The sequence below is a fragment of the Coccinella septempunctata genome, chromosome 8 (assembly GCF_907165205.1).
Source record: "Coccinella septempunctata chromosome 8, icCocSept1.1, whole genome shotgun sequence".
NCBI classification, from domain to species: domain Eukaryota; kingdom Metazoa; phylum Arthropoda; class Insecta; order Coleoptera; family Coccinellidae; genus Coccinella; species Coccinella septempunctata.
Window position 1 is genome coordinate 935,935 of NC_058196.1, and position 26,580 is coordinate 962,514.

The 26,580-nt window shown below is 34.7% G+C and overlaps 2 protein-coding genes across 2 annotated transcripts; one reads left to right on the top strand and one right to left on the bottom strand.

Moving 5' to 3' along the window:
• Window positions 1-6,529: 6,529 nt before the first annotated feature.
• LOC123319181 lies at window positions 6,530-8,248 on the bottom strand. The gene has a single exon (XM_044906043.1). The coding sequence runs from the start codon at window positions 8,246-8,248 to the stop codon at window positions 6,530-6,532; it is 1,719 nt and encodes a 572-aa protein (XP_044761978.1).
• A 2,475-nt stretch (window positions 8,249-10,723) lies between these two features.
• Window positions 10,724-11,797, top strand: LOC123319183. The gene has a single exon (XM_044906046.1). It carries the CDS (start codon window positions 10,724-10,726, stop codon window positions 11,795-11,797), a length of 1,074 nt encoding a protein of 357 aa, XP_044761981.1.
• Window positions 11,798-26,580: the final 14,783 nt, after the last annotated feature.

The following is a 26,580-nucleotide window of genomic DNA, read 5'->3' on the forward strand; positions in this document are numbered from 1 at the left end:
GTTTAAAAGGTTTAAGCAAAGAATAGCACACAGGCAGCTGTTTAGTTCAGAACAGAATAAATGAAAACTTTCCACAAACGGCACCAACTAGAATGTTATTTATTCAACACGAACTGAATGTTTAACTCAAGAAAATAAAACACATAAAACATTTACAAACAACCAAACTTCAAAAATTTATTTTAACTTGCTCTCTCTCGAATTCGTATTCGTTCTTCATTTCTGAGCTCCTTAAGTATATGCAAAAAGTGGTTAATCATTTTAATTGCCCTGGCAAGAAATAGGCTACCCGACAAAGAATTTTTTTTTTCTTAGGTTTGCCAATATTTGGGAATTCCCTCCCTTGGAAATTCCCTGACATTTGCCAGATCCTTTAGGGCCGGTACCTGGTTAATGAGTTAAAATATTTTACCCAAGGATTATAGCTCTATATTATATGGCTATAGCTGTTTGATTACACCCTTAAACGATAACCAAAAACCAAACTGAAGGAACTGAAATGAGGGTTCGACGATAAATTCCAGTTCAAGGAGTTACGAAAGAGAAAAATCTTTTTTAATCAGAACTGTTCTCGGATTCTCTGAAATTTAGAATTTCGAAAAAACAAATACACACACGTCTAGATCATCGTTCGACCATGTTTGACCACCCTCCATCAGAAAAATCATCCTATTTAGATTTCATTTTAATGATTAAAAATCGATCGGACATTGCAAATGCGCTCAATCGGAAAATTAAAGGTTCGTCAGTGACAAATCGTCTATCATTATTAAAATTTTGGCATACGAATAGCAATAAAGAATTTATGTGGAATTCACACAAGTATCAAAACGTTTGGGTTGAAATTCAAAGAAAGAGCTTTACTTGGTCATTATTTATTGAGTACCTGCATAAATCATTGTTGATTTTTTCATGTATGGTACGTACAGTTACTCAAACACAACTCTCTATGAAAACTTGCAAAATCATTTGATATGCGAAATTGTTATATTAATGTGATGAATGATTGAAAACATAATGATTATGATGTTTTTTTCCGTAATGTGTATAGTTAGAAATATTTCGAGAGTAATAATTTATCGAGTAATTTACCTACTCATTGATAAGACGAAAAACAGAAATATCCCAAAGTGCAATAAAACTTGCCGAACATTAGTATTCCGTATCTTGTGGATGAATAGTTACCTCGGAAAACTAAAAATTTCAACGCAGAGAGAATAATACCTGAATAATATAGTATAGAAGGAAATATATCCCACGGACATTGCAATAAAGTAATTTATACCAGGTAGGTACTAGGTACCGGCTGTTAGATAAACAACCGAACCGTCGCTTATTGTACTTCCTTTCGAATTTTGTCGAGACGAGGGCAATGAAGATAACGGTCATATTTGTGACTCATAGAGAAATCCATAACAAGGATATATTATATGTAATTCACAGCAACATTGAGTTTCTAACTTGGAATGTGTAAAATCAGTAAAAATTCTGGATATTCCCTCAATTTTACAGAAATCGTGTAAAAATCTTTCCATTTCGGTATATTGGTAGGGCAAGTCTCAAATCACTAGAAATACCAAAATATCGGTAGTTTCTGAACAATTAATAAAATATTGTACAAATCCTGCTCTGGAACTGAGGAACCAGAGGAGAGAGAGGGAGATACGAAAACGTTGCGAACTCATCGATCGTTTCTGTCATTCAGTGAACGAGTGAACTATATATACTTCGAACTATTCGTGAACTAATTCCTTTCGTTCCTTACACGGAATAGTTCAATTGAACTAGTTCGTTCATGAACTACACACCTCTAATTTGAGCCTTCAACTGCCCATTCTCTTCTTTGAGCCTTACAAGCTCCTCGTGTTCGCCGTCGATGAATTCTTCTGCATCGGTCGCTTCCACATAGAAACCCTCATTATCTGAGGTTTCCGACATGGTATTATACTCAGATTTCTCAAAATATCAAACGATTTGAAAATAATAAAATATTCAGGAATCTTCACTGAAATAGTCTAATATAAAACTATGGTATAAAGCCGAAAGTTTTCTACGCTATGAGAAAAATCAGAAAAAAAGATACGAAAAATAAGCTCACCTGATGTTTTCTGCAGTACCAACGAAAAACAAATTCTGGACACTGGAACCCAATATACGAATTTCACATAAAAAGGGTTCAAAGTGTTCAGAATAAAATCTTAAAATTTCTAGCGTCCAAAACTCATACTACCATAGAGAACAGGGATTATACACCTTTAAGAAAAAAATTTCACATTTTATCTTCGAAGGATAGTAGGACGGTGCAGGAACTTTGTATGCTTTATAAGATTATACACACTCAGATTGATTCGTCCTTTCTGCTTAGTAGGGTTAATCTGAATGTACCAGGTCATGATCTTCGGGATAAAGCTCTGTTCAACATTAAATATCGAAGAACAAACACAGGGCAGCAGTCTCCGATGTGGCGATTTCAGGCTACTTTTAACGGTTTTGAATTGGATGGTGGCATGGATATTTTCTCAGACAATTTTGTTAGATTTAAAAAAAGTTTGAAACATTTTTTTATATCGGGTTTGTGAGAGAAGTTCTTTTTTTTTCTTTGATTTCGACGAGTTGGTTTGCTCGGTGAACTCGAACTTTCAATGTCTTCAAGTGGGTTCTTTGTTGGTAATCATTTTACTGTTTGTATCTTAAATGTGCAAGCAATAAATAAATAAATAAAAATAGATAAATTGGAGCAGGTGAACTAGTCACCCATGCTTCAGTGAATTATATAGGACATATTGCCTGATTTTTCGTCCTTCAGAGGATCTAGCATTCTGTTAATCATATTATTACCTCAAACAACCTGATGAACTCACAATTTGACGCTGTCCATATTATTCACCTAAGCAGGGAAAAAGGAAACTCCCAAGTAAAGAGATCTACTTGAAACGCACTTTCGAAAAAGGAGTGATACACGCATATCACAATATTCTGAAGAGGAATGATGAACCGAAAACATCGAACTTTTTGGAGGGTCTGATGAAAAATATTACACAGTGATTATTCGAGCTATATTGAAATTTTGTGAGCTCGAAAACAATGAGATTTCTTGACAAGCAATATTTGATCATGCAAATATCTCCTCAAAATAATAATAATATTTTTTTGTGCAGTGAAATTAGAGCCATCAATCTCATTTATTTTACTGACAAATCACTCACCTCTTGGAATACTTCCAGAGTTGCGTTTTTTTGGAGACATGCACATGTTGATCAACATCCACATTTTCAGAAAGCTCATGATCTGATTGAAAAATGAAATCATTTTTGAGTGCTTCATCTAGAATATCTTCAGGATTATCCTCAAGGACTTCCGAAATCAATCTGCTCATGTCGATGTCATTATGGTTATTGTTTTCCTCTATAGATTATTATTATTAGTGATACAATGACAGTATTTGAATCAAGTTTCGAATTCATTATGTATCAACTACATTTGCAAGCTTTCATTGAAAATTTGAATGAAAAATGATTGAGAATCTCATTCTTGTTGAACCATGTACAGGGTGATTCCGGAGGAGACCGTCAGATTTTAGGTGAAGTATACACTAGTTAAGGCAGTTTCGAAACAATGTTTGGTTTATGGTTGGGGGCCTATAATGAGAGTCTACAGGGTGATTTGTCCGATTCGACCGATTTTTCTTTTATTCATAACTTTGGTGTGGCTTGATCAATCTTGATGAAATTTTCAGTGTAGAACAATATGATTGTCTTCTTTCAATAATTCCAACACTTTCTCAAAAATACAGGGTGGGAATTATGATAAGTTCAGATTAAGTTTGCAGGTTGAAAAAACACCCTGTACATTCCGTTTTCAAAAATTTTCTACATGCTTCAGATTCTATCATAAGTTTACATTACTGGAGCGTTTTTAATTTTTTTGGCACACATCCACTTTTCGTAGAAAAATTTTTCAAGGATGAACAATATCGTTATTTCGCTCCAAGGCATTGAGAATATTCTGAACTGAAATGTAAACCGGTGTCGTCCAATGATACAAAGCTCTTCCTGAGTCCTAAAGTAGTTCTTTCAAATTCGAAATTCATATTTAATCACTCATATTCTGATGTATAAAATCATTTAATCCAGAAAATATCTTTATACCTACCTACTTAAACCGAAAAATCTACAACTTATACAGAATAAACATTCGAAACATATAATGAACGGCAAAACTAAGGATTAACACAAAATTTACATAGAATGTTCGAAATGATTTCCCCTTTTTTGAATACATATTCGAGACCTTTTTATTAAATTTCCAATTGACCTTCTAATGAGGGATTGATTTTGCTTCAAGATATTACATTCCTCGAAAATCCTTTCAACTAGGTGTTCTCTACTTCTAATTTCAACCTTATAAACTCTTGTTTTCAGATATCCCCACACAAAATAGTCTAAAGGGTTCAAATCAGGCGATCTTTGAGGCCAAGCAATAGGGCCTCCACGACCAATCCATCTGTTCGGATAATTTACATCCAGGTGATTTCTCACATTCAATGCAAAGTGAGGTGGTGCTCCGTCATGCTGAAAGTACATAGAGCGGATATGTACATTTTCCAATAAATTTGGTAAAATATTTTCCAAAAAATCTAGGTAAATTTCACCATTTAATCTTTCCGCAAAAATGTGAGGGCCAACTAAATTTCCGTCTATTGTTCCAAGCCAAATATTGGCAGAAAATCTGTGTTGTGTATTATGACTCTTCTTCAAATGCGGGTTGTCTCTTGCCCATTCGTGGGAATTGTGGATATTAAAAATTCCATTCTTAGTGAACATAGCCTCGTCGCTGAATAGAATACGAAAAATAGTTCGTTGGTGACTAATAACCCAGCGACAAAATTGTAATCGTTGGGGCTGATCTTGTGGCAACAGTTCTTGCACCTTTTGGTAGTGGTATGGGTGGAATTGTTCTTTCTTCAAAGTCTTGCTCACTTTGCTCTGCGAAATTTCTAATTCGGTACTTATTTGACGAGTACTAATAGACGGTTCCTCCTCCACTCGTTCAACAATTTGAATCGAAATTTCATTTTGAGTAGGCCTATCAATGTGCTCTGCCTTACTAGGATATTGCCCATGTTCTTTAGAATAATGGAATACTCGTCCGAAAGTACATTTATTTGGTTGACGCCGGTTGCAACCCCTTCCAACTTATATAGGCAGAAATGCAACCGCTTTAGTTCGCCCTTCAGCCGGTGCGATTACTTTGGGGCGCTAGAGTGGAGTCGTGTTACTATAGAAATCAAAAATAATATCTTTGATAGAAATCCTACATAGATTTTTAATCTATGAAATACTGTTCTGATGACAGATTTATTTTGGCGAAGTTTTTCCAAGAAATGTTCTTATTTTTTCATTAATTTGTTTGACTAGTGGGAATCATATACGTTCTTCTAGTTCCGTTTCTTGCTTTAGTGGTAAGTGATTGGTTTTTTGATAATTATGTTTGTGTAATCATGAAGCTTGGAATTTGTCTGCTCACCGATGGCTGAAGAAAGTATAAGTTCTTCAGTATTTGAAAACTCAACATTCCTTCAACAAATTTTTCTCGAAAATGGTTTACCAGAAGAAACAGAGAGTTTACCGAAGAGAAGACTTCGAATATCCAGTCAACAGGAGCAATTACAAGAATACCTATAATTCATTTCTTGTTTACTCTAATAGTTATGTCATTATATCCCTAACCAATATCATTTTCTGCAGAACAACTCCTTAGAGATATGGTTTAAGGTTTAATAAAAATTCCGCTTCTTCCCAAACTGCTCTTATTTTATTTTCCAATAATTTGTACTTAATTATTTTGATACCTACAATTCAATACTTGAAAAAAAAATCACGATTCATTTTTCAATCAACAAATTTGTCATCGATTTATCTGTACCTAATGTAGTATCTTTAGTCTTGTTGCAAATGAATGAAATAGTTCATTTGTGAATTACAAGTAAGACGACGCAAAGTCTATTGGGGTTCAAAATTTCAAATCGAATGAATAGGTTTTGGCCCGCTACCTACGACCGATGCCGCAGAGCAGTAGTTCCGATTTCCGTCGGTGCGATTTTGGAGCAGCGCTGTTGTAGTGCCTAGAAATCATAGATTACAAACATTGTCAATAAATTTAGTACGGGAGTCGGACTTCTTTTCGTTTGGTATTTCTATGCCGGTTGGGAAATCGTCTATGGTATTCCATTTTGGCTTCATTTCCATTTCCTTACAAAAACCATAAACAAAAATCATATCCGCATATTCCGCATGAGTAAATAATTGAGGCATGTTGAAATACACTTCTTGTGACAGATTATTTATTAAATATTCTCATTCTGTGGTTCACTGTGATGGTAACCATGGATCTTAAAGAACTTGATTTAAATAGAGATTTAATTTTCATGGAGAGTTTTCAATTTCATTAAAACTAATATAATTTTTTTTTTCCACCTCTCACGGGTTAGGCTATTGAGAGTGCCGGATCATTTTGACCAAGGCATTTCTCAGTTGCTCGTAAGGAACCTGCGTACGATTCGTGTGGTCCATAAGATAACCTCCTTCTGTGCATCGCCGATTACGCTCTCATCGAGTCCGAGCTTCATTGTGTTCTCCAGCAAATGTGTTTCGACTAAGCCATTAGTTGTGATGACGAGTGGAAGGATTGTCGAGTAGGTAAGTCCATAAATTTCTTTTAGTTCGAAAGACAGATCATGATACTTCACAATCTTCTCGGTATATGCTCTCTCAATATTGTCATCAGCCGGGATGGTGACATCAGCTATAATTAATTTCTTTAATTTCTTTTCGAAGAGAACAATGTCGGGCCGATTATGTGGGATGGATCTGTCTGTAATGAGTGGATGGTCCCAGTAAAGCTTCACCTCTTCGTTCTCTAGGATCTCTTTTGGTAAGTATTCGTATATCGGCCGTGTTGTTTCGAGCAATCCATGTTTTTTGGCAATTGCTTGATGGTATGCTTTTGCCATGGCGTTGTGGCGGTCAGTGTATTCTCTAGGTGCGAGGATAGAACAGGACGAGGTGATATGCTGGATTGTCTCAGGTGATTGTGAGCATTTGCGGCATTTATCTGTGGTCATATTTTTCCCTATTATGTTTTTCAGGTATGCTCTGGTGGCCACAACTTGATCCTGTATGGCTGTTAATCTGCCTTCTGTTTCTGGGAAAAGGTAACCAGCTTTAAGGTATGTAAGTGATCGATCTCTATCTATTTTTCTATGTTTCAGGACTGTTGGAAATCTACCATGGAGTGCTCTGCCTTGCCATACCTCGGACAACTCCTGGATTGTGGGGGGTGCAGGTGGATCACTGTTCGATGACAAGTTCAATGTTGTTATATTGTTATCTTCTGCAGATAGTGCCTTGAAGAAGGGTGAGTCTTTTGATTTGAAATATTCTCTCATTTCTTTGACTGTGTTGTAGTGTGTAGTCTCAATGTTCTGTAGTCCTCTTCCTCCATCCTTTCTCGGTATGTAAAGTCTGTTGACAGAGGCGTTTGGGTGATGAATTCCATACCTTGTTAAGAGTCCCCTAACCTGTGTATCGAGAGCCTTAAGGTCGGTGGTTGACCATTTGATTATTCCAAATGAGTAGGCTAAGCAAGGTACCACCCACGTGCTTATTGACGTGAACATCGCTTTGGAGTTTAATTTGCTCTGTAAGATTTTCTTGAGTCTATTTATGAATTTCTCCTTGAATATGATTTTGACCTCACTGTTTCTTATTTCTAGGCCTTGTTGGATGCCTAGGTATTTGTATGTTCTTTCTGGTCCCAGTGTTTGAATTGTAATTTGATCTTGAACTTTCATTGCTTCTCCTTCTGTTAGCTTTCCCCTCTTCACGTGTAATACAGCGCACTTATCCAACCCCATTTCCATTTTTATGGTTTCAGTGAATGATGCTACTATTTTGAGTTCTCTCATCAGTTGTTCTTCGTTGGCTGCATACAGTTTGAGATCATCAATGTAAAGGTGGTGGTTGATTCTGGTATTGTTCCTCTTCTCTATCACGTAGCCATATTTGGATGCGTTGAGCAGTTTGCTCAACAAATTTATTGCAAGGCAGAACCACAAGGTGCTTAGTTTGTCTCCCTGAAATATTCCTCTCATGATTTTGATTTCTTCCGTTGTGTAGTCTCCTCTGTCTGTGTTCACATGCAACCGCGTTCTCCATGTTCCCATTAGATGTTCGAGTAGATTGATCATTGTCTCAGATACCCCATATAGCCTCAGGACTTTTTTTAGCCATGAGTGTGGTATCGAATATAATATATATATATATATATATATATATAAGTGAGAATATTTGTAACTCCGGTCTTCTATATGAACTCGAACGATAAAGGGTTGAACGGATTAATAATATGGGCCAACTATTCCAATACTACATTTATTCTACGTCTACGTTTCGATTCCGTTTGGAATCTTCCTCAGGACTCTGTAATATAAGGACAAGAAAATACATTGTACTATTATCTCCCTTTTCTAGCACAAGACTTACTGAATATTGAGTATACAAGTCACAACTCTCCAACAACAAGGGAATCTTCAATAAATTACAATTTCTCATATCTCTACAATTAAATCTCTACACAAAACTCACTAAAATTCCTTCCAGAACATGCCATTTTCCTTCAGGACAAAATTGACAGGCACACAGAACAAAAGACAACATTGACATAGTGTGTCATTCTTCTTCTTATCTAAAATCTTAACACTAACCTACGTCTCTACTACGTTTCCTACTATATGAATAGTCAAACAAAAAGGAATAAATGTTAATTACATTATCTATATCTTTTCTATAATTAAGAGCACTTTTACAATTCTTAATGTGATACATTTCAAGAAACACCCGTTTATTCAAATTTCGTTCAATTTCTAACACTTTCGCGGAATTATAATCCATGCAATGTTTAGTGGATCTGCAGTGCTCAGCAAGCGCACAAACCTTTTTCGTATTTTTGATGTCACTTTTGTGTTGTGTAATACGTTTCTTTAATTGTTGCGACGTCTGACCAATATAAGTACCCTCACATGACATACAGGGTATACTATACACCACATCACGCGTTCTTCCAACATCCAACCTATCCTTGACTGAACTAAACAATTTTCCAACCCTGAAATCGTTTCTCACAGCTATTTTAATGTTGTCAGTTCTAAGTAAATTAATCAACGGATAAGTGATTCCCCTAATGAAGGGCAGAGAAGAAAACCTGACCTCAGTCATATTCTCCTCACTGTTTACCACTCGATTCCGATCATGAGTTGTATTATTTAAAAGTCTACATAAGAGTGGTCGGGGATAGCCATTGCTCAACAACAATTTCATCAATTTTACTTTATTTTTTTGTACGAATGACGGATGTGAAATGCTCTGTATTCGTCTCTTCATCCCAAGAATTAAATTAATTTTCTGTTTTGTCGGATGGTTAGAAAAGTAATTAATGTACCTACCAGAACTCATCTCTTTCATAAACCAATCTACCTTTATCACATTATCATCCGATCTAATCAGTTTCGTATCCAAAAATGGAATCCTTATGGATTGAATTTTCCGTTTCTTGAGATCCATAAATTTGTTATTGAGGAGGTTTTTGTTGGTCGAGAATACAGTCCCATATGATCTGTTTTGTGTATATTGAAATTGTTCAAAAATCCCAACTGGAATCAGTCCGGTTAGTTTAGTCAATAACAAATTTATGGAGCTCAAGAAACGGAAAATTCAATCCATAAGGATCAAGGATGGATGGCTCCGCAACCTGACAACCACACAAATCCCTGCTGACGTTAAAGTCATTTTGAGTTTGGGACCTAAATTTGCCGTAGCACCCCTCCCAATTAAAGACTTACCCATCAAGAATATCGTAGCGGACGTGGAAAACATCATCGAGTTGGCTCCCACCCCCATACAAAACGTCTTAAGGGCAAAATGTACTAATGCCATCACAAACTTCGTACACACCCATCAAGAGTCCCACAGTTTCGAACATCATCTTTTCACGAATGCAAGGAAATATGTCAGAGCACACAATGATTTAATAATTACATCTGCCGACAGAGGCAATGTTACAGTTTCTCTCCGCTGAACAATACAAGCATAAGATGAATATGCTTTTACAGGACACATCAACCTACAAACAATTGACAAAAGATCCCACAAACGATGTCCAAAACAAGAACAACAAGATTGTTAAACAATTGAAAGATGGGGGTTTTCTCGACACGGCCACCGCCAGGCAACTGACTACATACAAGGCGATTCCACCAAGAATATATGGACTTCCCAAAATCCACAAAACCGACACTCCATTGAGACCCATCGTATCCACCATTGGTTCAGCTACGGCGGAACTCAGTAGATTTATGTCGAACATTCTCACCGAAGCGTTTTCAGACTTCTCCACATATTCTATAGCTGACTCTTTCCAATTCAGCAGGAAGGTTAACAACCTCATATTACCTCAAGGTTACAAGCTTGTTTCCTTGGATGCTGTCAGTTTATTCACTAACATCTCATTAGAGCTGATTGTGCGAATCATCCAGTCGGAATAGAACAGAATATCGCAGGTCACAACCATAGAAATGTCCCTATTTATATCAATCATTAAATTTCTATTTGACTCTAATTACTTTGTATTCGATGGCACCTTCTTCTCTCAGATTTTTGGTTGTGTAATGGGAAATAGGATTAGTGCAATTCTGGCCCAGATCATTATGTCGGTACTCCTGAAATTCTGCATTCCCCTGCTGCCCTTCTACTTACCAACAGCCTGCCAATATGTTGATGATCTTCTGTTTTCTATTCCTGAAGATAAAACTGCTGAAACTTTGACAATTTTCAACAGCTTCGATCCGCACATAAAGTTCACGGTGGAAGAAGAAACCGAAAACAGTGTTCCGTTTTTGGACACGAGAGTCGTAAGATGTACAGGCAACCAAATAAAACTTGATTGGTACCAGAAACCTACTGCCTCGGGTCGCTACATTCATTATAGATCCAACCACTCTTGGGCCACTAAAACCAACCTTATAAAGGGAATGTTCAGCAGAATTAAGAATATCTGCCACCCAGATTTCCTGAAAACTTCAGAAAAAAGGTTATTCAATATCTTCGAAGAAAACGGCTATCCCAGGGTATTTTTAGAGAGACGTCTCCATTCTCTAACCCCTGACCCAGCAAGAAGAGGACCACTGGAGGAAACAACGACACTGGCAACCCAGGGCCAACAACTCAAATATGTATCCCTGCCCTTCGTCCCGTCTTTGACAGGAAAATTGACCAACATATTGAATGAAATAGAGAATATAAGGATCGCCAAATACAACCCCCTAACTGTGAAGAACATTTTCAGCAAGATCAAAGACAAAGTACCAACCATGTCCAGATCCGACGTCATATACCGTATCCCATGTGGAGGTTGTAACTCGGTGTACATTGGCCAAACAGCCCAATGCCTAAGAAAACGCATCGCCCTCCACAGGAGTGATGCTAGACTGCTACCGGAAAGGTGTGCATTGGCAAGCCACTCGTCCTCACTTGACCATACTTTCCAATATGATGACGTCGAAATACTAAGCACAAGTTCAAATTACAACAAAAGAACTTTTCTAGAAATGTGTTTTATCAACGAGAACACAAATAATATTAATAAAAAGACTGACCTGAAAAATCTGAGTGTTGTATATAGTTACCTGTTATCCCTAGACCGATGTCGTGACGATAACAATACAGTGGATGTCATTACTTGATCTAATTACTTTTCTGTGGTTCACCTTATTTTGCGACATTAACCTATAAGAAGTGATTTGACTCCACACTCCACACCAGCTCGTTTCTGTTTCATTGTTAAGCAGAGAAAAATAATGTTTTAAATGTGATTATATAACTTCCTGATGCTCTCCTTGTTAGTTTTATAGTATACTTGTCGGATGTAAGTTTTAATGTTTATTTTGTATGTTTTGTAACCACGTTTATTATGTATATTTTAGCATCCTGAAGAAGAAACGCAATCAGTTTCGAAATATAGATGTAAATGACGACTAACTACTAATTGCCCAAACGACAATTGCCAGATTCCCAAATATTTCTCCCTATTATATATATATATATATATATATACCTTCCCCACTACATATATATACAAAAATCATTCCAATTATATAACTCCTTCACCCGGAGGTCAGGTCGCCCAATGAACTTAACGGAGGTCACACCGAACTATGGGTTCATATATATATATATATATATATATTTTTTTTATTTTTTTATATATATATATATATATAAAAATATATATATATATATATATATATGAACCCATAGTTCGGTGTGACCTCCGTTAAGTTCATTGGGCGACCTGACCTCCGGGTGAAGGAGTTATATAATTATAATAGTTAGTTATATATATATATATATATATATATATATATATATATATATATATATATATATATATATATATATATATATATATATATATATATATATATATATATATATATATATATATATATATATATATATATATATATATATATATATATATATATATATATATATATATATATATATATATATGAACCCATAGTTCGGTGTGACCTCCGTTAAGTTCATTGGGCGACCTGACCTCCGGGTGAAGGAGTTATATAATTGGAATGATTTTTGTATATATATGTAGTGGGGAAGGTAAATAACAGGGGTACCTAAAGAGGGGAAAAGATTTTTATCGAAAAATTTTTCTTCAAACGAATCAGACCTTACTACCTCCGCATATAATTCATATTAGTAGTGTGCTCTCACCTCCCGCAACGTTGCCAGATTTTAGGAGGACAGATAGTAAGGCAGGTTGAATTCTACTCATATATAGAATACAGCTGCTTTTCCGATTCATTCACACATATTGAAACCTGTAAATAGTTCGAGAACGATACTAATATTGATAAACTTCATACGCTAATAATTGATTGTTTAGTTTCGTGATCTCGGTGTAAATGAATTTGGACAGAAATTATTATCTTTTCTTCATGAATATATCGACAATTTTGAATAAATATGCTTATGTCTACGATACTTCGTCTGATAGAGGAGTTTAATACCATATAGGTCCCCAAATGATACATGACAATGAACGTGACATATAAGATTAATTCCAAAGACAATTTTACCGAATTTTTTCTGGTATGTAATCTTATTTTTGGGCATTATATTCACGATATTAGGAACTCCATTGAAATGTTTTTCCCGAATGAATCAACATATACGTTTTACTTTCAGCTTCTATACTTCATTCACTTTCATTTTAGCACTGGATTGGCCATGGAAATTGGATACCTTTCACTCTGTATGGTAGGAAAATGTTGGGTTAAGACGCTTGTCAAAACATTTTTGAGTTTTAAATCAGTGCTACATACCGTCTGTTCCGATATTCCTGAACAGTACTGTCAGTATTTCAGAGACGATGCCTATTGGCCCAGTCGTTCGAGTTCTATTGTTATTCGATTGCTGGCCAGTAAAACCAGCAATATCGGAACAGGCCCTTAGTCCGTTCTATGTGAGACTCTCAGTAATTACGTTTTTCATCACAATGTCAAATCACTTCGGAAAATATTATAATAAGTCGAAAATATGTAACGTTGACGAATATACAAACTGATTGAAGACATACCAAATCTATTTATTTACATGGAAAAAACAAGTGATCAGTAGCTTGAGGAGAGTTACTGTTGTTTATCTTCGTTGGCTGAAGGTTGAAGACATTACATCAGTTGTAGAATTCAAAATAATCAACCCGAAGATGAAATGCATTTGATGCATTGATTTGAATACTCAAAGGTGATAGGGAATGGTATCTCTTGAAGAAATGAACGGATAATTACAAGAATGTTGAATTCTTCACCAAAAATCATCTTGCGTGAATGGTAGTCAAAATAATTAAAAGAAGTTTGAAGCAAGAGGAGCTTCACTTTCAAACAAAACAACCGGCTGGTATTCATGTCTGTTTATTTTCAATAAATTGATATAATAATAATAATTATACAGGGTGTGGCGTAATGAATAGATAATATGGAGCCTGCGGGTAGAGGACTCTATGGCGGTTCAGAAAAATATATTTTACGTTTAGTAAAAATGCCTTGGTTTTCGAGATATTGGGGATTCTCGATGAATCACATCAAATAATAATAATAACTGGATATTGACATTTTTCATCATAGCGGATCGAAAGAAACTCCTTGATTTAATGGCATTTCTCAATTGCTCGCGGAGGCTTTTGCGATTTTTCAGTACACAGGGTGTTTCACGAGTAAACAGACAAACGAAAACCGTGAATAGGGGGTATTGAGCTTAGTTCAAAAACACCTCATATGTGTGTCTTAGGCATTCCGTTTCTGATATACAGAGGAGTTTATTCAAATTTCCCGAATTTTCGTTCGGCTATAACTCCAAATATTTTAGTTGGATTCGGCTAAAAATTCATTATCCGCTAAAACTTGTAAGTTTCAATAAAACAGAACATTAAAAGTTGACGAACACAGGACCGAACTCATTGAGGCTATATTCAAATTTAAACTCATGCAAAACACTCTGTTTGTAGTTTTTCGTCATAATTTTGAATTTTTCAGGTATCTGCATTGATTTTCTCAAAACCAATGAAACTTATCAGCCTCATCAGTGGATTATTTTTAATGAATAATTGTTTGGTGGTGAAATGCCTCTGGAAAAAATATTGCTGCATATTGACTTTTACTTCACATTAATTAATGGTATGAATATGATCGCCAATCAAATGTGGAAATCTAAAAATGGAATTAGAAATGTTCAACTAAATTTTTTCGTTCTCAATATATGTCTTGCATTTGTTTTTGATATTTATAGCATATCTGGTTATTCAGATAAGTCATTTACAGTGATAATAAGCTTTATTATTGATAATGAACAAAAATAGAAATAAAAAACTACGCTTTCATGAAAATAATAATTGTAACTTGATATCTTCCGCATGAATGGCTTTTTATGGACAACGTGGACCTGAAGTAATTTTCCGAATTAATTTTCACGTCATTTGGTCTTTTAGTGAAGGTAATGATTGGCGCTTCGAATAAATATGATAAATGCACTTTCGAATTCTTCACTGATTCCCTTATAATCATTATTCGATCTATGGATATCTATTGATTGGTCTGGTCTTATTATAATTTGTTATTGAAACATTGATGATATTCATGCATCAGCAAAAGTATTCACCAGTATTTCAGGTCATTTCATTAGAAGAGTAGGACCCCAACATTGGACTGCTAGATCTCCAGATCTGACACCCCGCGATTTCTTTCTTTGCTTTTATTCACACAACTAGTTGTCCGTTGAAAAATAGATTCATTCTGAAGATCAAGTTTTAATTTTTAGTTTCAAGATAGTGTAGTTTTTCCATCCATATTTGGGTATTATCAATTTTGAAACATTTTATCATTGTGAATGACTATTTTGAAGACCGAATATGATATAGTTGTTGAACACATTCAACAGAATATTCTTTGAGAAAAAAAATAATTAAGAATTTCCAAATACATTTTCATGAAGTGCTCTATTCCTTAGAGGCGTCTGACCGAAACAAATATTTCAAGAACATGATCAACAGGTGGGGCAACCCAAAAATCAATTCATTTTGAGAAAATAATAATGCAGATAACAAAAAGTTAAAATTATGATTAAAAAACAACATACACGGTGTTTTTATGAGTTTGAAGTTAAGTAAAGCCTCACTGAGCCCGGTCCTCATTTTTGTTGAATTTTAATGCTCTGTTTCAATGAAACTCAAGGCTAAATATAAATTTTCAGTCGACTTGATCGAGAATTTCAGGAGTTATAGCCAAACGGAAATTCGAGAAATTTCAAAAAAACCCGAAGAAACCTATATATAGGGTGTCCCAAAACTATTGAATCAAACGTCACACCACGATAGAGTAGATCAAATACTATCGAATGACACCAACATTAGTTGAGCGAAAATGTACCGTTTCTGAGAAAACCTAACCTAAAGTTGCCGATTTTCGAACTATTTTTTTAATCGCAAGGCCAATTTGTAATTAAGGATAGCGTTTTTTTCCCATATTATCACCCCTGTTTATTCTGAGTATTAAAAATCATGTAGAAAAAACAATTGTTTTAATTTACATTTACTTAGATTATGGTTATCGATAAACTACTTGAAATAATTTCAATTAGGGGAGATAAAAGAATAATCTTAGTTCAATATAATTTAAAATCGATATCCTTTTTCACAAACTGGCCCTGTTATTGAGAAAAATAGTTCGAAAATCGGCAAGTTTAGGTATTTTAATAAAATTCTGATTACTTTGGAAATGGTACATTTTCGTCGAACTAATGTTGGTGTCATTCGATAATATTTGGTTTACTCTATCGTGGTGTGACGTTTGATTCACTAGTTTTGGGACACCCTGTATGTGGTGTGATTTTGAACTCAGCTCAATGCCCTCTATTCACGATTTTCATTTGTCTGTTTATTTGTGAAACACCCTGTATACTCCTTGTACCGTCATATGAAAATTCAAATTCTTCTTGTTGTGAGAAACGTTCAGTCCAACATCTGTTCACTGCAAAACACGTGTTAATGCTGATACGAAGTGTTCAAACTTTTCTACCTGATTCGAGCTTTTTAGGAACGAATTGCTCAAGATGCCGAGTAACATCTCGTTTTGCGTGTTATTATTATATTGGATAAAATTGAATTTATTCCATGAATGATTCGAGAATTATTGATGTCCAGAATGCTCCAGAATGATGAAAATTTTCAAATTTCATTGAAACTCATGCGAAAATTATCTCGTATATTGTCAAGTTTAGATTTTAATTCATTCAGAACTTCGAAGTTCGGCAAATAATAATGATGTGAATAATTCAATATTCTATTTGCCTCAGGACTCGAAACTGTTCGATTCATTTAATGATTTGATGACGAATAAATCAAAAAATTATGTGTGTTGGTATTATATTTTCATTCATTGAAGAATATTTTTATTTAGAATAATGAAGTTCAACAAATGATACGAACAAGATATTTATTCAATTAGCCTCATGATCCGAAACATTTCAGAATTTATTTCGTGTTTAGAATCCGCTGCATATCGTTATTCACAATACGACTGTCAATTTAGGACCAATTATAGAACTATTCAATTAATAGATCAATAGCTTTCGAAAATGTTGGTCATTCTATGAACTGACAACTCATTTTGTCAAATGACTGATTTCAGTATCAGACTGCTACATAGTATAATGAGAGTTCAAAAAATTTGTATAGACTACAGAAATTAGATGGTTGATATTATGTGTCGCTAACAGTCAATCACATTTCCTTCAGCGCAGTTGTTGTGTTGAAAAAAAAAAGTAGTAGATTCTCGCAAAATCCGAAACTCTACATGAATAGGCCCAGTTGTTCGGTTCGGGATTATAGTTTATCCTAGATTGATTTTGACATTTCAGTTCAGTTCCGTCAGGTTAATCTAGGATCATCTTAAATCTCGGTCTAATCCTGAACTGAACAACCGGGCCTTATAGTAATAGCAACGTAGCATTAATTAAGTCGGTATATTATTGGAATAATACTAATTTTTTTTTGCGGAGAATAGTGGTTTTTAGCCTCGGTATTCACGAAATTCATTTTATTATGTTTTTTTTTTTTAAGGTGAATCGGTCCGAATTCTTGGATCCCCCGACCTGCTAGTTTCGTACACTTCTATAACAATAGCATAATAACTCAAATTTCAACATTTTCACAGAAATTTTTGAATTTAAGCGAGAGACACATTTCCTTCAGCGAAGTTGTTGTTTTGAAGAAAAAGTAGTAGATTCTCGCAAAATCCGAAACTCTACATGTATAGTTCCAGTTGTTCAGTTCGGGATTAAAGTTTATCCTAGATTGATTTTGACATTTCAGTTCAGTTCTGTCAGGTTAATCTAGGATCATCTTAAATCTCGGCCTAATCCTGAACTGAACAACCGCGCCTTATAGTAATAGCAACGTAGCATTAATTAAGTCGGTATATTATTGGAATAATACTAATTTTTTATAGCGGAGAATAGTGGTTTATAGCCTCGGTATTCACGAAATTCATTTTATTATGTTTTTTTTCAAGGTGAATCGGCCCGAATTCTTGGATCCCTCGACCTGCTAGTTTCGTACACTTTTATGACAATAGCATAATAACTCAAGTTTCAACATTTCAACAGAAATTTTTGAATTCAAGGGAGAGACACATTAAAAAAACGATAGCAAGTTACCGCCTAAATTACGAGCTTGCCGAAGTTGAAACTGGTACCAATATACTCCGTGCTTTATAATATGTATAGTTTTATGACTCAGTGTTCTCTAGAACACGTAAAAAAAATTAAAAACTGTAAACGCCTTCCAAAGGCTGTATCTTTGTATTTGGAAAAAAATTTATAGGAACTACCCCCGCTTATTTTTATTGAGGAATCATCTCCCTTAGGCCTTCGAATTTGTTTACAGATATCCTGTATACAGATATATTTCATCTATGTATCTATTCATTTTGTATAGTAGAAGTTTAATCAATATGTGTCATTTTCGAAGACCAAATCAAAAATTTCAATTGCACCTGATTTGTTAAGTATAAGAATCATCATTTATTTCGAATAATAAAACTGCATGCGAAAATACTTAAATTAACTTTTGTCCTTCTACTTTCAACTTGCGCCCATCATAGTGTCCGCTGTTCATCATAGCTTTTGGGAATTTACCAATCAATGATCTGTATATCAATCATATGTATCCGAGTATGTATGTAAATTATTAACTTCATTTTGTAGATTCATCATGTCTTGAAAAAAATATGGTTGCTATTTCAAAATAAGTTGACTCGAGTCCAGGATGGATCATACATCCTGTATGATACATCGAAAAATGCAAATCTGTTTTGGATAATTCTTCATAAAATCTTACTTGTTTCGTTATAATTGGTTATTTTCGTTCTGATACATCACTAAAAAATTTAAACCAGAGAGACGGTACAAGCTCTTAAAATTTTCGGGACAATCCAATATTCAAACATAATCGATAATAAGAGAGATGTTTCTGAGCGATTTAAGAAAAATATATAAAGCGTTCCATTTGAAATAACACAACAATGTCCAACCTTCAGTTCAGCCGACGTTGTTCATTTCTGCGATATTGTTAAATTTGTAGCATTTTTTCTCTTGATTCTGAAATGAAATTTTTCGGAATGGCTCATTGTCCTTGAATATTCATCACCATTTGAATATTCTTTTCCAAAATTTTTTTTCCCTGAACAGCTCCTTTTATTATATGCAATGTAACAATACAGATTATTCGTTATTCTTATAGGTAGTATTATCTATAGAGATAATTTCCATAGAGAGAAGCAATATTATTATGGACAAGACTCAAATCGATTTGTTTTCAGATAGGTAATGAAATAGTTCGCCAAATTCAGAATTATAGTGTTAGCTTGAGATGAAAGAAGTTCAACGGATGCATAGATACACACGATGAAATATAAACAGTCACGATCTCATTCGAGAGGGCCAAGATTGGTTTTCTTTCACGTGATTATTTCCCCTACGAAAGAATGCGATCAAAAATCTTTGAGATATGCCGCCTGGATTGCAATAATGGAGGAGATAACGCTCTGCGCCTCTCTTCAGTTAATTCCTCCGTATACTGATATTCCGCCTGCCTACATCTGCTTGGACAGTACAACGTTGCCATTTTCGGAGGTGCTAACGAGCAAAGAGTCCCGCAGAGCAATTCTTCTATATACAGCTCGGCACACTAGCGCCAGTGATATACACTCGAACTAAAAGCTTGTTCAGTACATAAAGGGGGTGCGTTGTGACCTCAAAACGATTTTTTGATATGTTGGTCCCTGAAGCCTCCTGAATCTAACAAGCTAAAAAACAAGGCAAAACGTTGTCACCTCCGAAATCGGAGGTGACAGCGATATATATGAGGTGAGAGCGTTAAACGAGTTACTATTTTGGAGGTGGTATTAACACTTTATAACTATATATATATATATATATATATATATATATATATATATATATATATAAAAATATATATATATATATATATATATATATATATATATATATATATATATATATATATATATATATATATATATATATATATATATATATATATATATATATAGTTATAAAGTGTTAATACCACCTCCAAAATAGTAATATATATATATATATATATATATATGAACGAAACTACTATGTTTTAGGAATATTCGCTTCATAGAAAACCGGAAGTGTGCCGAAAATCGCCTGAATAATGACTCAATTTTATGTTAATCCATAATTTTGCCTTTCATATGTTTCGAATGTTCATTCTGTATTTGTAGTGGTAGTATGTAGATTTTTTTGGTTCACGTACGTACAAAGAAATTTTTTGAATTAAATGATTTTATATATCTGAATATGAGCGATCAAAAATGAATTTCGAATTTGGAAAATTTATTTTAGGACTCAGGGATAGCTTTGTATTATTGGACGATACAGCTTTACCATCTAGTTCAGAATATTCTCAATGCCTTGGAGCGAAAAAACGATATTGTTCATCTTTGAAAAATTTTTCTAGGAAAAATGGACGTGTGCCAAAAAAAATTAAAACGGTCCAGTAATGTTAACTTATGGTAGAATCTGAAGCAAGTAGAAAATTTCTGAAAACGGAATGTACAGGATGTTTTTTCAACTTGCATACTTAATCTGAACTTATCATAATTCCCACCCTGTATTTTTGAACAAGTGTTGGAATTATTGAAAGAAGATAATCATATTGTTCTACACTGAAAATTTCATCATGATTGATCAAGCCATACCAAAGTTATGAATAAAAGAAAAATCGGTCGAATCGGACTAATCACCCTGTAGACTCTCAATGAAGGCCCCGAACCATAAACCCAACATTGTTCCGAAACTATATTGACTAGTGTATACTTCACCTAAAATCTGACGGTCTCCTCCGGAATCACCCTGTATATATATTCCATTCATTTTCATTTTAGCACTCGGTTGGCCATGAAATAATTTTTTCAACTTTTTGTAACCAGAACGGAGTAAGGTTGGAAGTGCTATTTAGAATTCAGGATCGCTTATTCAGATAGTAGTCCCCCTGATATTCTTATATCTACAATATATCAGACGGTGGCTAACATATTGAATGTGAGTGAATTTTTATAATGTTTCATCTGAATCTAAACGATTTATATTCAATCTAAATTTTTCCACAATCAGAAAGATTGTATGAAGGATGACAAAAAATTTCCTGCTATTGAGAAACCCAAAAAAGTGGTGGCTTTTGAGAATTTTGTTTTAGAGGGAGAGAAAAAGTTTATTTCAACCCTTTCCAGCCCGAATTATTATCCGCCCATTGAAAAAAATATTTCTCAACAATAACTATGTACAAAAAGTAAACAAAACACATCAATGAGGAAAAAAATTTTTTTTTCAACTCTTGAGTAAAATATTGACACAAGTTTTGGCCATCAGGGGGTTGATTTTATGGAACGAAACTGAAAAATTCAACAGAATATACAGAAACTACTATATATACTTACCGTTTACAAAGATATGCCCGAATTTTGGGTGATAATAATAGTAAAAAAAGTAAAAATTATCACTTATGCACGTAGCTTATGGCGAACCGACTGAACATAAATGAAATTCCTTCTTATCAAACTTCTGTAACTGACTTAAATTTTGGTAATGTCATCTACCAATGAACGATAGGTCCAAATGATACAGAGCTCATTGTGGAATAGCTTTCTGTTTTAATGAAATGGACACTGTTAACCCAATGATGCCATATGGCATCATTGGGCTGGAAAGGGTTAATGGCCATCGACCTGAGGTCCTTCAGCCCATAATTTACAGTGATTACAAATTTGAGTAAATGCTATGTTATAATTTATTGAATGGATATATGCATATGATATTTATCAATAAAAAAAAAGAAAAAAATCTAAATTTTCTCTAGTGCCTCCAATAGGGTTTGTGTGGGGTATTTTTTATTTGTTGTGAGTTCATCTTTGTGGTATAGATCAGCTATAACCGTGCTTTCCTTCAGTCTGGTGTAAAATTTTTTATTCAGTTTATTGAATCTGTTGTTGATTGGTTCAATCTGAGTTCTAGAATATAACATCGAATTAGGTTGTGAAGAGCATTGCTGGGATGCCTGATTCTGGAGATGATTCTTAGTGAGGTTTTTTCTGCCACAAGGAGATTTTTCAATGCTGGAGTCCTGCAATTTATATATATTGGGTGCGCATATTCTAGTAGAGGTCGACAGATAGTTTTATAAATTTTGGCGACACTTCAAATTAATTCCTTGTTTCCTTTGTATGAGTTTGGCAAAATACTGGCTCTAGAGATTGCTTTCTTTTTTACTGTCTTTTGTGTAGGTTGAAGTTGAGCTTATTATCAATTTGCACTCCCAGATATTTCATTGAGGGTGTTGGTCCAATGTTAACTCCGTTAATACATATATATGGTGATGTTGGTGCTAATCTATGATGAAAAATCATGAAACGGGATTTGTCTGCATTTAGCTTCATTTTCCACAATTGGAACCATAGACAAATCTTGTCAGACAGAAGTTGACTACTCTTGATGCAGTTGTTGACGGATTTCTCGTGAGTTACTAGTATAGTATCATCTGCATATTGTAATACATACGCATTTGGGGGAGTTGCAGGCATCATATCGTGGCAGAAGAAATTGAAGAGAAGAGTTGAAAGGGGACTTCCCTGTTCAGGTTGGAAATACCCAGAGATACAAGGCCCGATTTTAACTGCTAGCCTTCTTCCATTCAGAAATTGTTGGCATATTCTGATAAGTTGTGGAGGGACGTTTTTTTTTGTGTACATTTTATATTGTAATCCTTTAGGCCACATGCTATCAAAAGCTTTCTGTATATCCAAACTCAGTGCTGTAGTTTTGTAATTCCTCAAGGAGGCGTTCTGCGTGTTAGATACCAAGATTGTTAAGGGGTGTATAGTCGATCTCTTGAATTGAAATGTTGGAATACAGCTTTCTATATGACTTGATAGAGCTTTTCTTATTATTTTCTCATACAATTTTCCCAATACTGGCAGCAGCGTGATAGGCCTATAGTTTTCAATTTTATTGTTTCCTTCTTTTGACTTTGGAACATTTATTATGAGACCTGTTTTCCATATTTCTGGAAATAGACAATTAGTCATGCAGTACTCAAAGATTTTGATGAGGTGTTTATGTGTTGCTTCACTTAGCTTCTTTACCACCAGCCATGGAACATTATCATTTCCAGGAGAGCTGTTTTTGCTCCTTTGAAGTAGTTCATAATAGTGGGTTTCGTCTATTGTGTAATTACCTCTGGGGTCATTGTAATTATGGAAGAAACGAGCATACGAGCAGTTTATATTTTGTAAATTCTCTTGATCAAAGCTGTTATCTTCTTTGAACCTGAACATGTTTTTGTAATAATTTGCAAATACCACGACTTTCTCTTCTTCCGTTTTATATTCTATATTATTTACTACTATAGTTGGTATTTTCTGACGACATTTATACTTAGATAATTTATTTACTTCTTTGTTAAATTTTTTCCCTTTTGATTCATTTATTTTATTACATGCATCGATCCATGTACTTTCTCTATATTGGCGTATCATTTGCTGGATGTTCTTATTATATCTGTTTATGTCTCTCTTGAAGTTTACATCTTTATTCAAGCAGTATTCCCTGTATTATTTTCTTTTATATATAATCAGCTTTATTATGTATGGGGGGAGTTCATGAAGGAAGGGAATTTTATTTTAAGGTAATGTTACTACAGGATTTTCGATTAATGTCACCGTAGAATAAGTTTCGGATTATTATTATCATTATTATTTCAAAATATTAATTCTGAAATTTTTGTTCAAGGGTGAAGTTCCTCTTGCCTTCAAACTTCTTTTAAATATTTTGACTTCCGTTGATGTAACCTGATTTTTTGTTGAAGAATTCAACATTCTTTTCATTATCCGTTAAAATTCTTTCGAGAGATACACATTTCCTACCACTGCATCATATGCATTTCATCTTCGCGTTGAATTTTTTGAAATCTACAACTAATGTAACGTCTTCAACCGGTAGCCAAAGGAGATAACCAACTTTAACTCTCGTCAAGCTACTGCATATTATGTGCCAAGTGCCATTATTTCAATTTTCTTCTATAGCAAACATAAATATGTTTAGAAAATGATCTCTTGTAGTTTCCATGCAAATAACTAGGTTTGGCATGCCGCATGCCTTCAGTCAGTTTGTATAAACGTCAATTATGTTCGTCACATATTTTCGACTTCATATTTTCCGGAGTGATTTGACATTGCGATAAAATACGAATTACTGAGACTTTCACGTAGAACGAACAACATAGCGCTGATTTAGAACCCAAAAATGTTTTGACAAGCGGCATGAGCCCACATTTTCATACGATACAGAGTGAAATGTGTCGAATTTCTATGGCCAACCGAGTGCTAAAATAAAAGTGAATGGAGTATAGAATTCCTATATCTCGAAAATTCAGCGCAGGAGCGTATAAAGAACGTGAAATCTCCTTCAGGTTTAATCAGGAAGTCATAAATTCCTCTAGAATTATATTTTAATCGCTTCCCTCATCCGGTTTCCTGATTTTCATTCTGTTCCAGTCTTGTGTTTTGGATACATGAAAATTTTATAACCTGTGTTTCCCTGGTGGGGCGGATCTTTCTTATACGATTAAGCAGTAAAATTTTCGAATCTTGTCAACGCGGAATAATGGAGCTATATTTTGAAATTTTTCTGAGATATACAGGGTGACTCAGGAAAATGGTAGGAACCAAACATAACTTTTTTTCTTATGGAACTCACAATTTTTTACTGCATATTCAGAAAACGGGGTGGAAACGAAAGTGAGTTCAGTCTCATGTGTTGAAAATTTTCTATTCTTAGATTTGAAAATTTGAATAAAACTGTATAATTTGAACTAGAATGAATTTGCTGAAATGAGATTAGGACTGTGAATACTAGAATTATAAAAATAAACGCATTCATCATAATTATTCCAAATTTTTCTGGGTGTTCAAATGAGACAACGCATTGACATATTTAAACTATAATTTTGGCAAATTGCCTTTTGCATCTTTACGGAATCGATTGACGGCTCTTTGTGTTTCTGCATTTGAAGGCCCAGTATTGCATCTACTATTAATGTACCGCCGTTTTCTATAGGAATGCAGGCCTGGCGCTAGGCCCTCGGCATCATAAAATAAACACCAGTGAATTACTTGTTTTTCATGTTTTAAAGGTTTTTGGTCCCGATGTGTTGAGTTGGGTGTTATGCCCCAGTTTTGCACAGCCTGTGGAGGATGGCACAGCCATTTGTCGAAGAAAGTATCGAACGCGGAAAGAAGTGTTTAGGTTGTAGATTGCTTGTGTTTCAAGTCGTAACTTGTTCTTGAGAATTGTTCGATGTACTTGTGATATTATTAATGGATCAAAGGCAGTTTCCACATATGTGATTCAAATTTCAACAGTTATCTTGAAATGGAAGGAAAGTAGGTAGGTCCTACACGAGTCCTACATGATTCATTACTCTTTTTATTCTGATACAACAGACTTCTTTAGTCTATAAATCGAAGCAAGCACACAACTCACGCAGTTTTTTTTTGTTAATTGTTAGTCTCGTTGTTAGTTCAGTACGAACAATGATTTTCAGTAATTGTGTTTCCTCTGAAAGGTAATAGCAGAAGTGCATTCAGAACAATTACAAAAAAAAGTTGAGAACGATAATCATTTATTTATTTATTTATTTATTATAAATCTACGGGATAACCCCTTTACAGAAAAAAAATACATCGTAACAAAAAAAAATAACAGCCTCATTAAAATGAAAACTACTACATAACAGACTATTCAGGAACACAGCAACTACGATAAAAAATAATCTAGTGTTTCACCTTCTTCTACTCATCACTGAGGAACGCGAAAGCACAACGCTCAGCCGTGACCTGAATCTACCGAGTGACTGCTCGCAGATATCCAACTCAGGATACCTGTTCACAAAGCTAAGAGTTCTACCTAGGTATAGATGATTACCATAATTAGTACGTAACGCTCTCGGCCTGAACAACTCAGTATGCCTAGTTCTTCTAGGAGGCACATTCAAGGTTAGTCTTGACACTAGTTCAGGTGAGGAAACGCAGCCATGTAACAACTTATGCAAGAAACAACAGTCCAATAAACGTCTTCTATCAGACAGCGACCACAGTCCCACCGATTCCCTAATTGCCGTAACACTCACTTCAGCATAACGTATACCCCTTTTTTGAGCAATAAATCTCAGGAATTTGTTCTGTACACTCTCCAGTGATCGAGAGGCCACCACATCTCTAGGAGACCAGACCAAGGAGCCATACTCAAGAATGCTTCTAATCAGGGAGCAAAACATAGAAATCAGTGC

Coding starts and splice junctions, on each gene's coding strand:
- LOC123319181 (XM_044906043.1), bottom strand. CDS start 8,248: ATGATCAATCTACTCGAACATCTAATGGGAACATGGAGAACGCGGTTG.
- LOC123319183 (XM_044906046.1), top strand. CDS start 10,724: ATGGGAAATAGGATTAGTGCAATTCTGGCCCAGATCATTATGTCGGTA.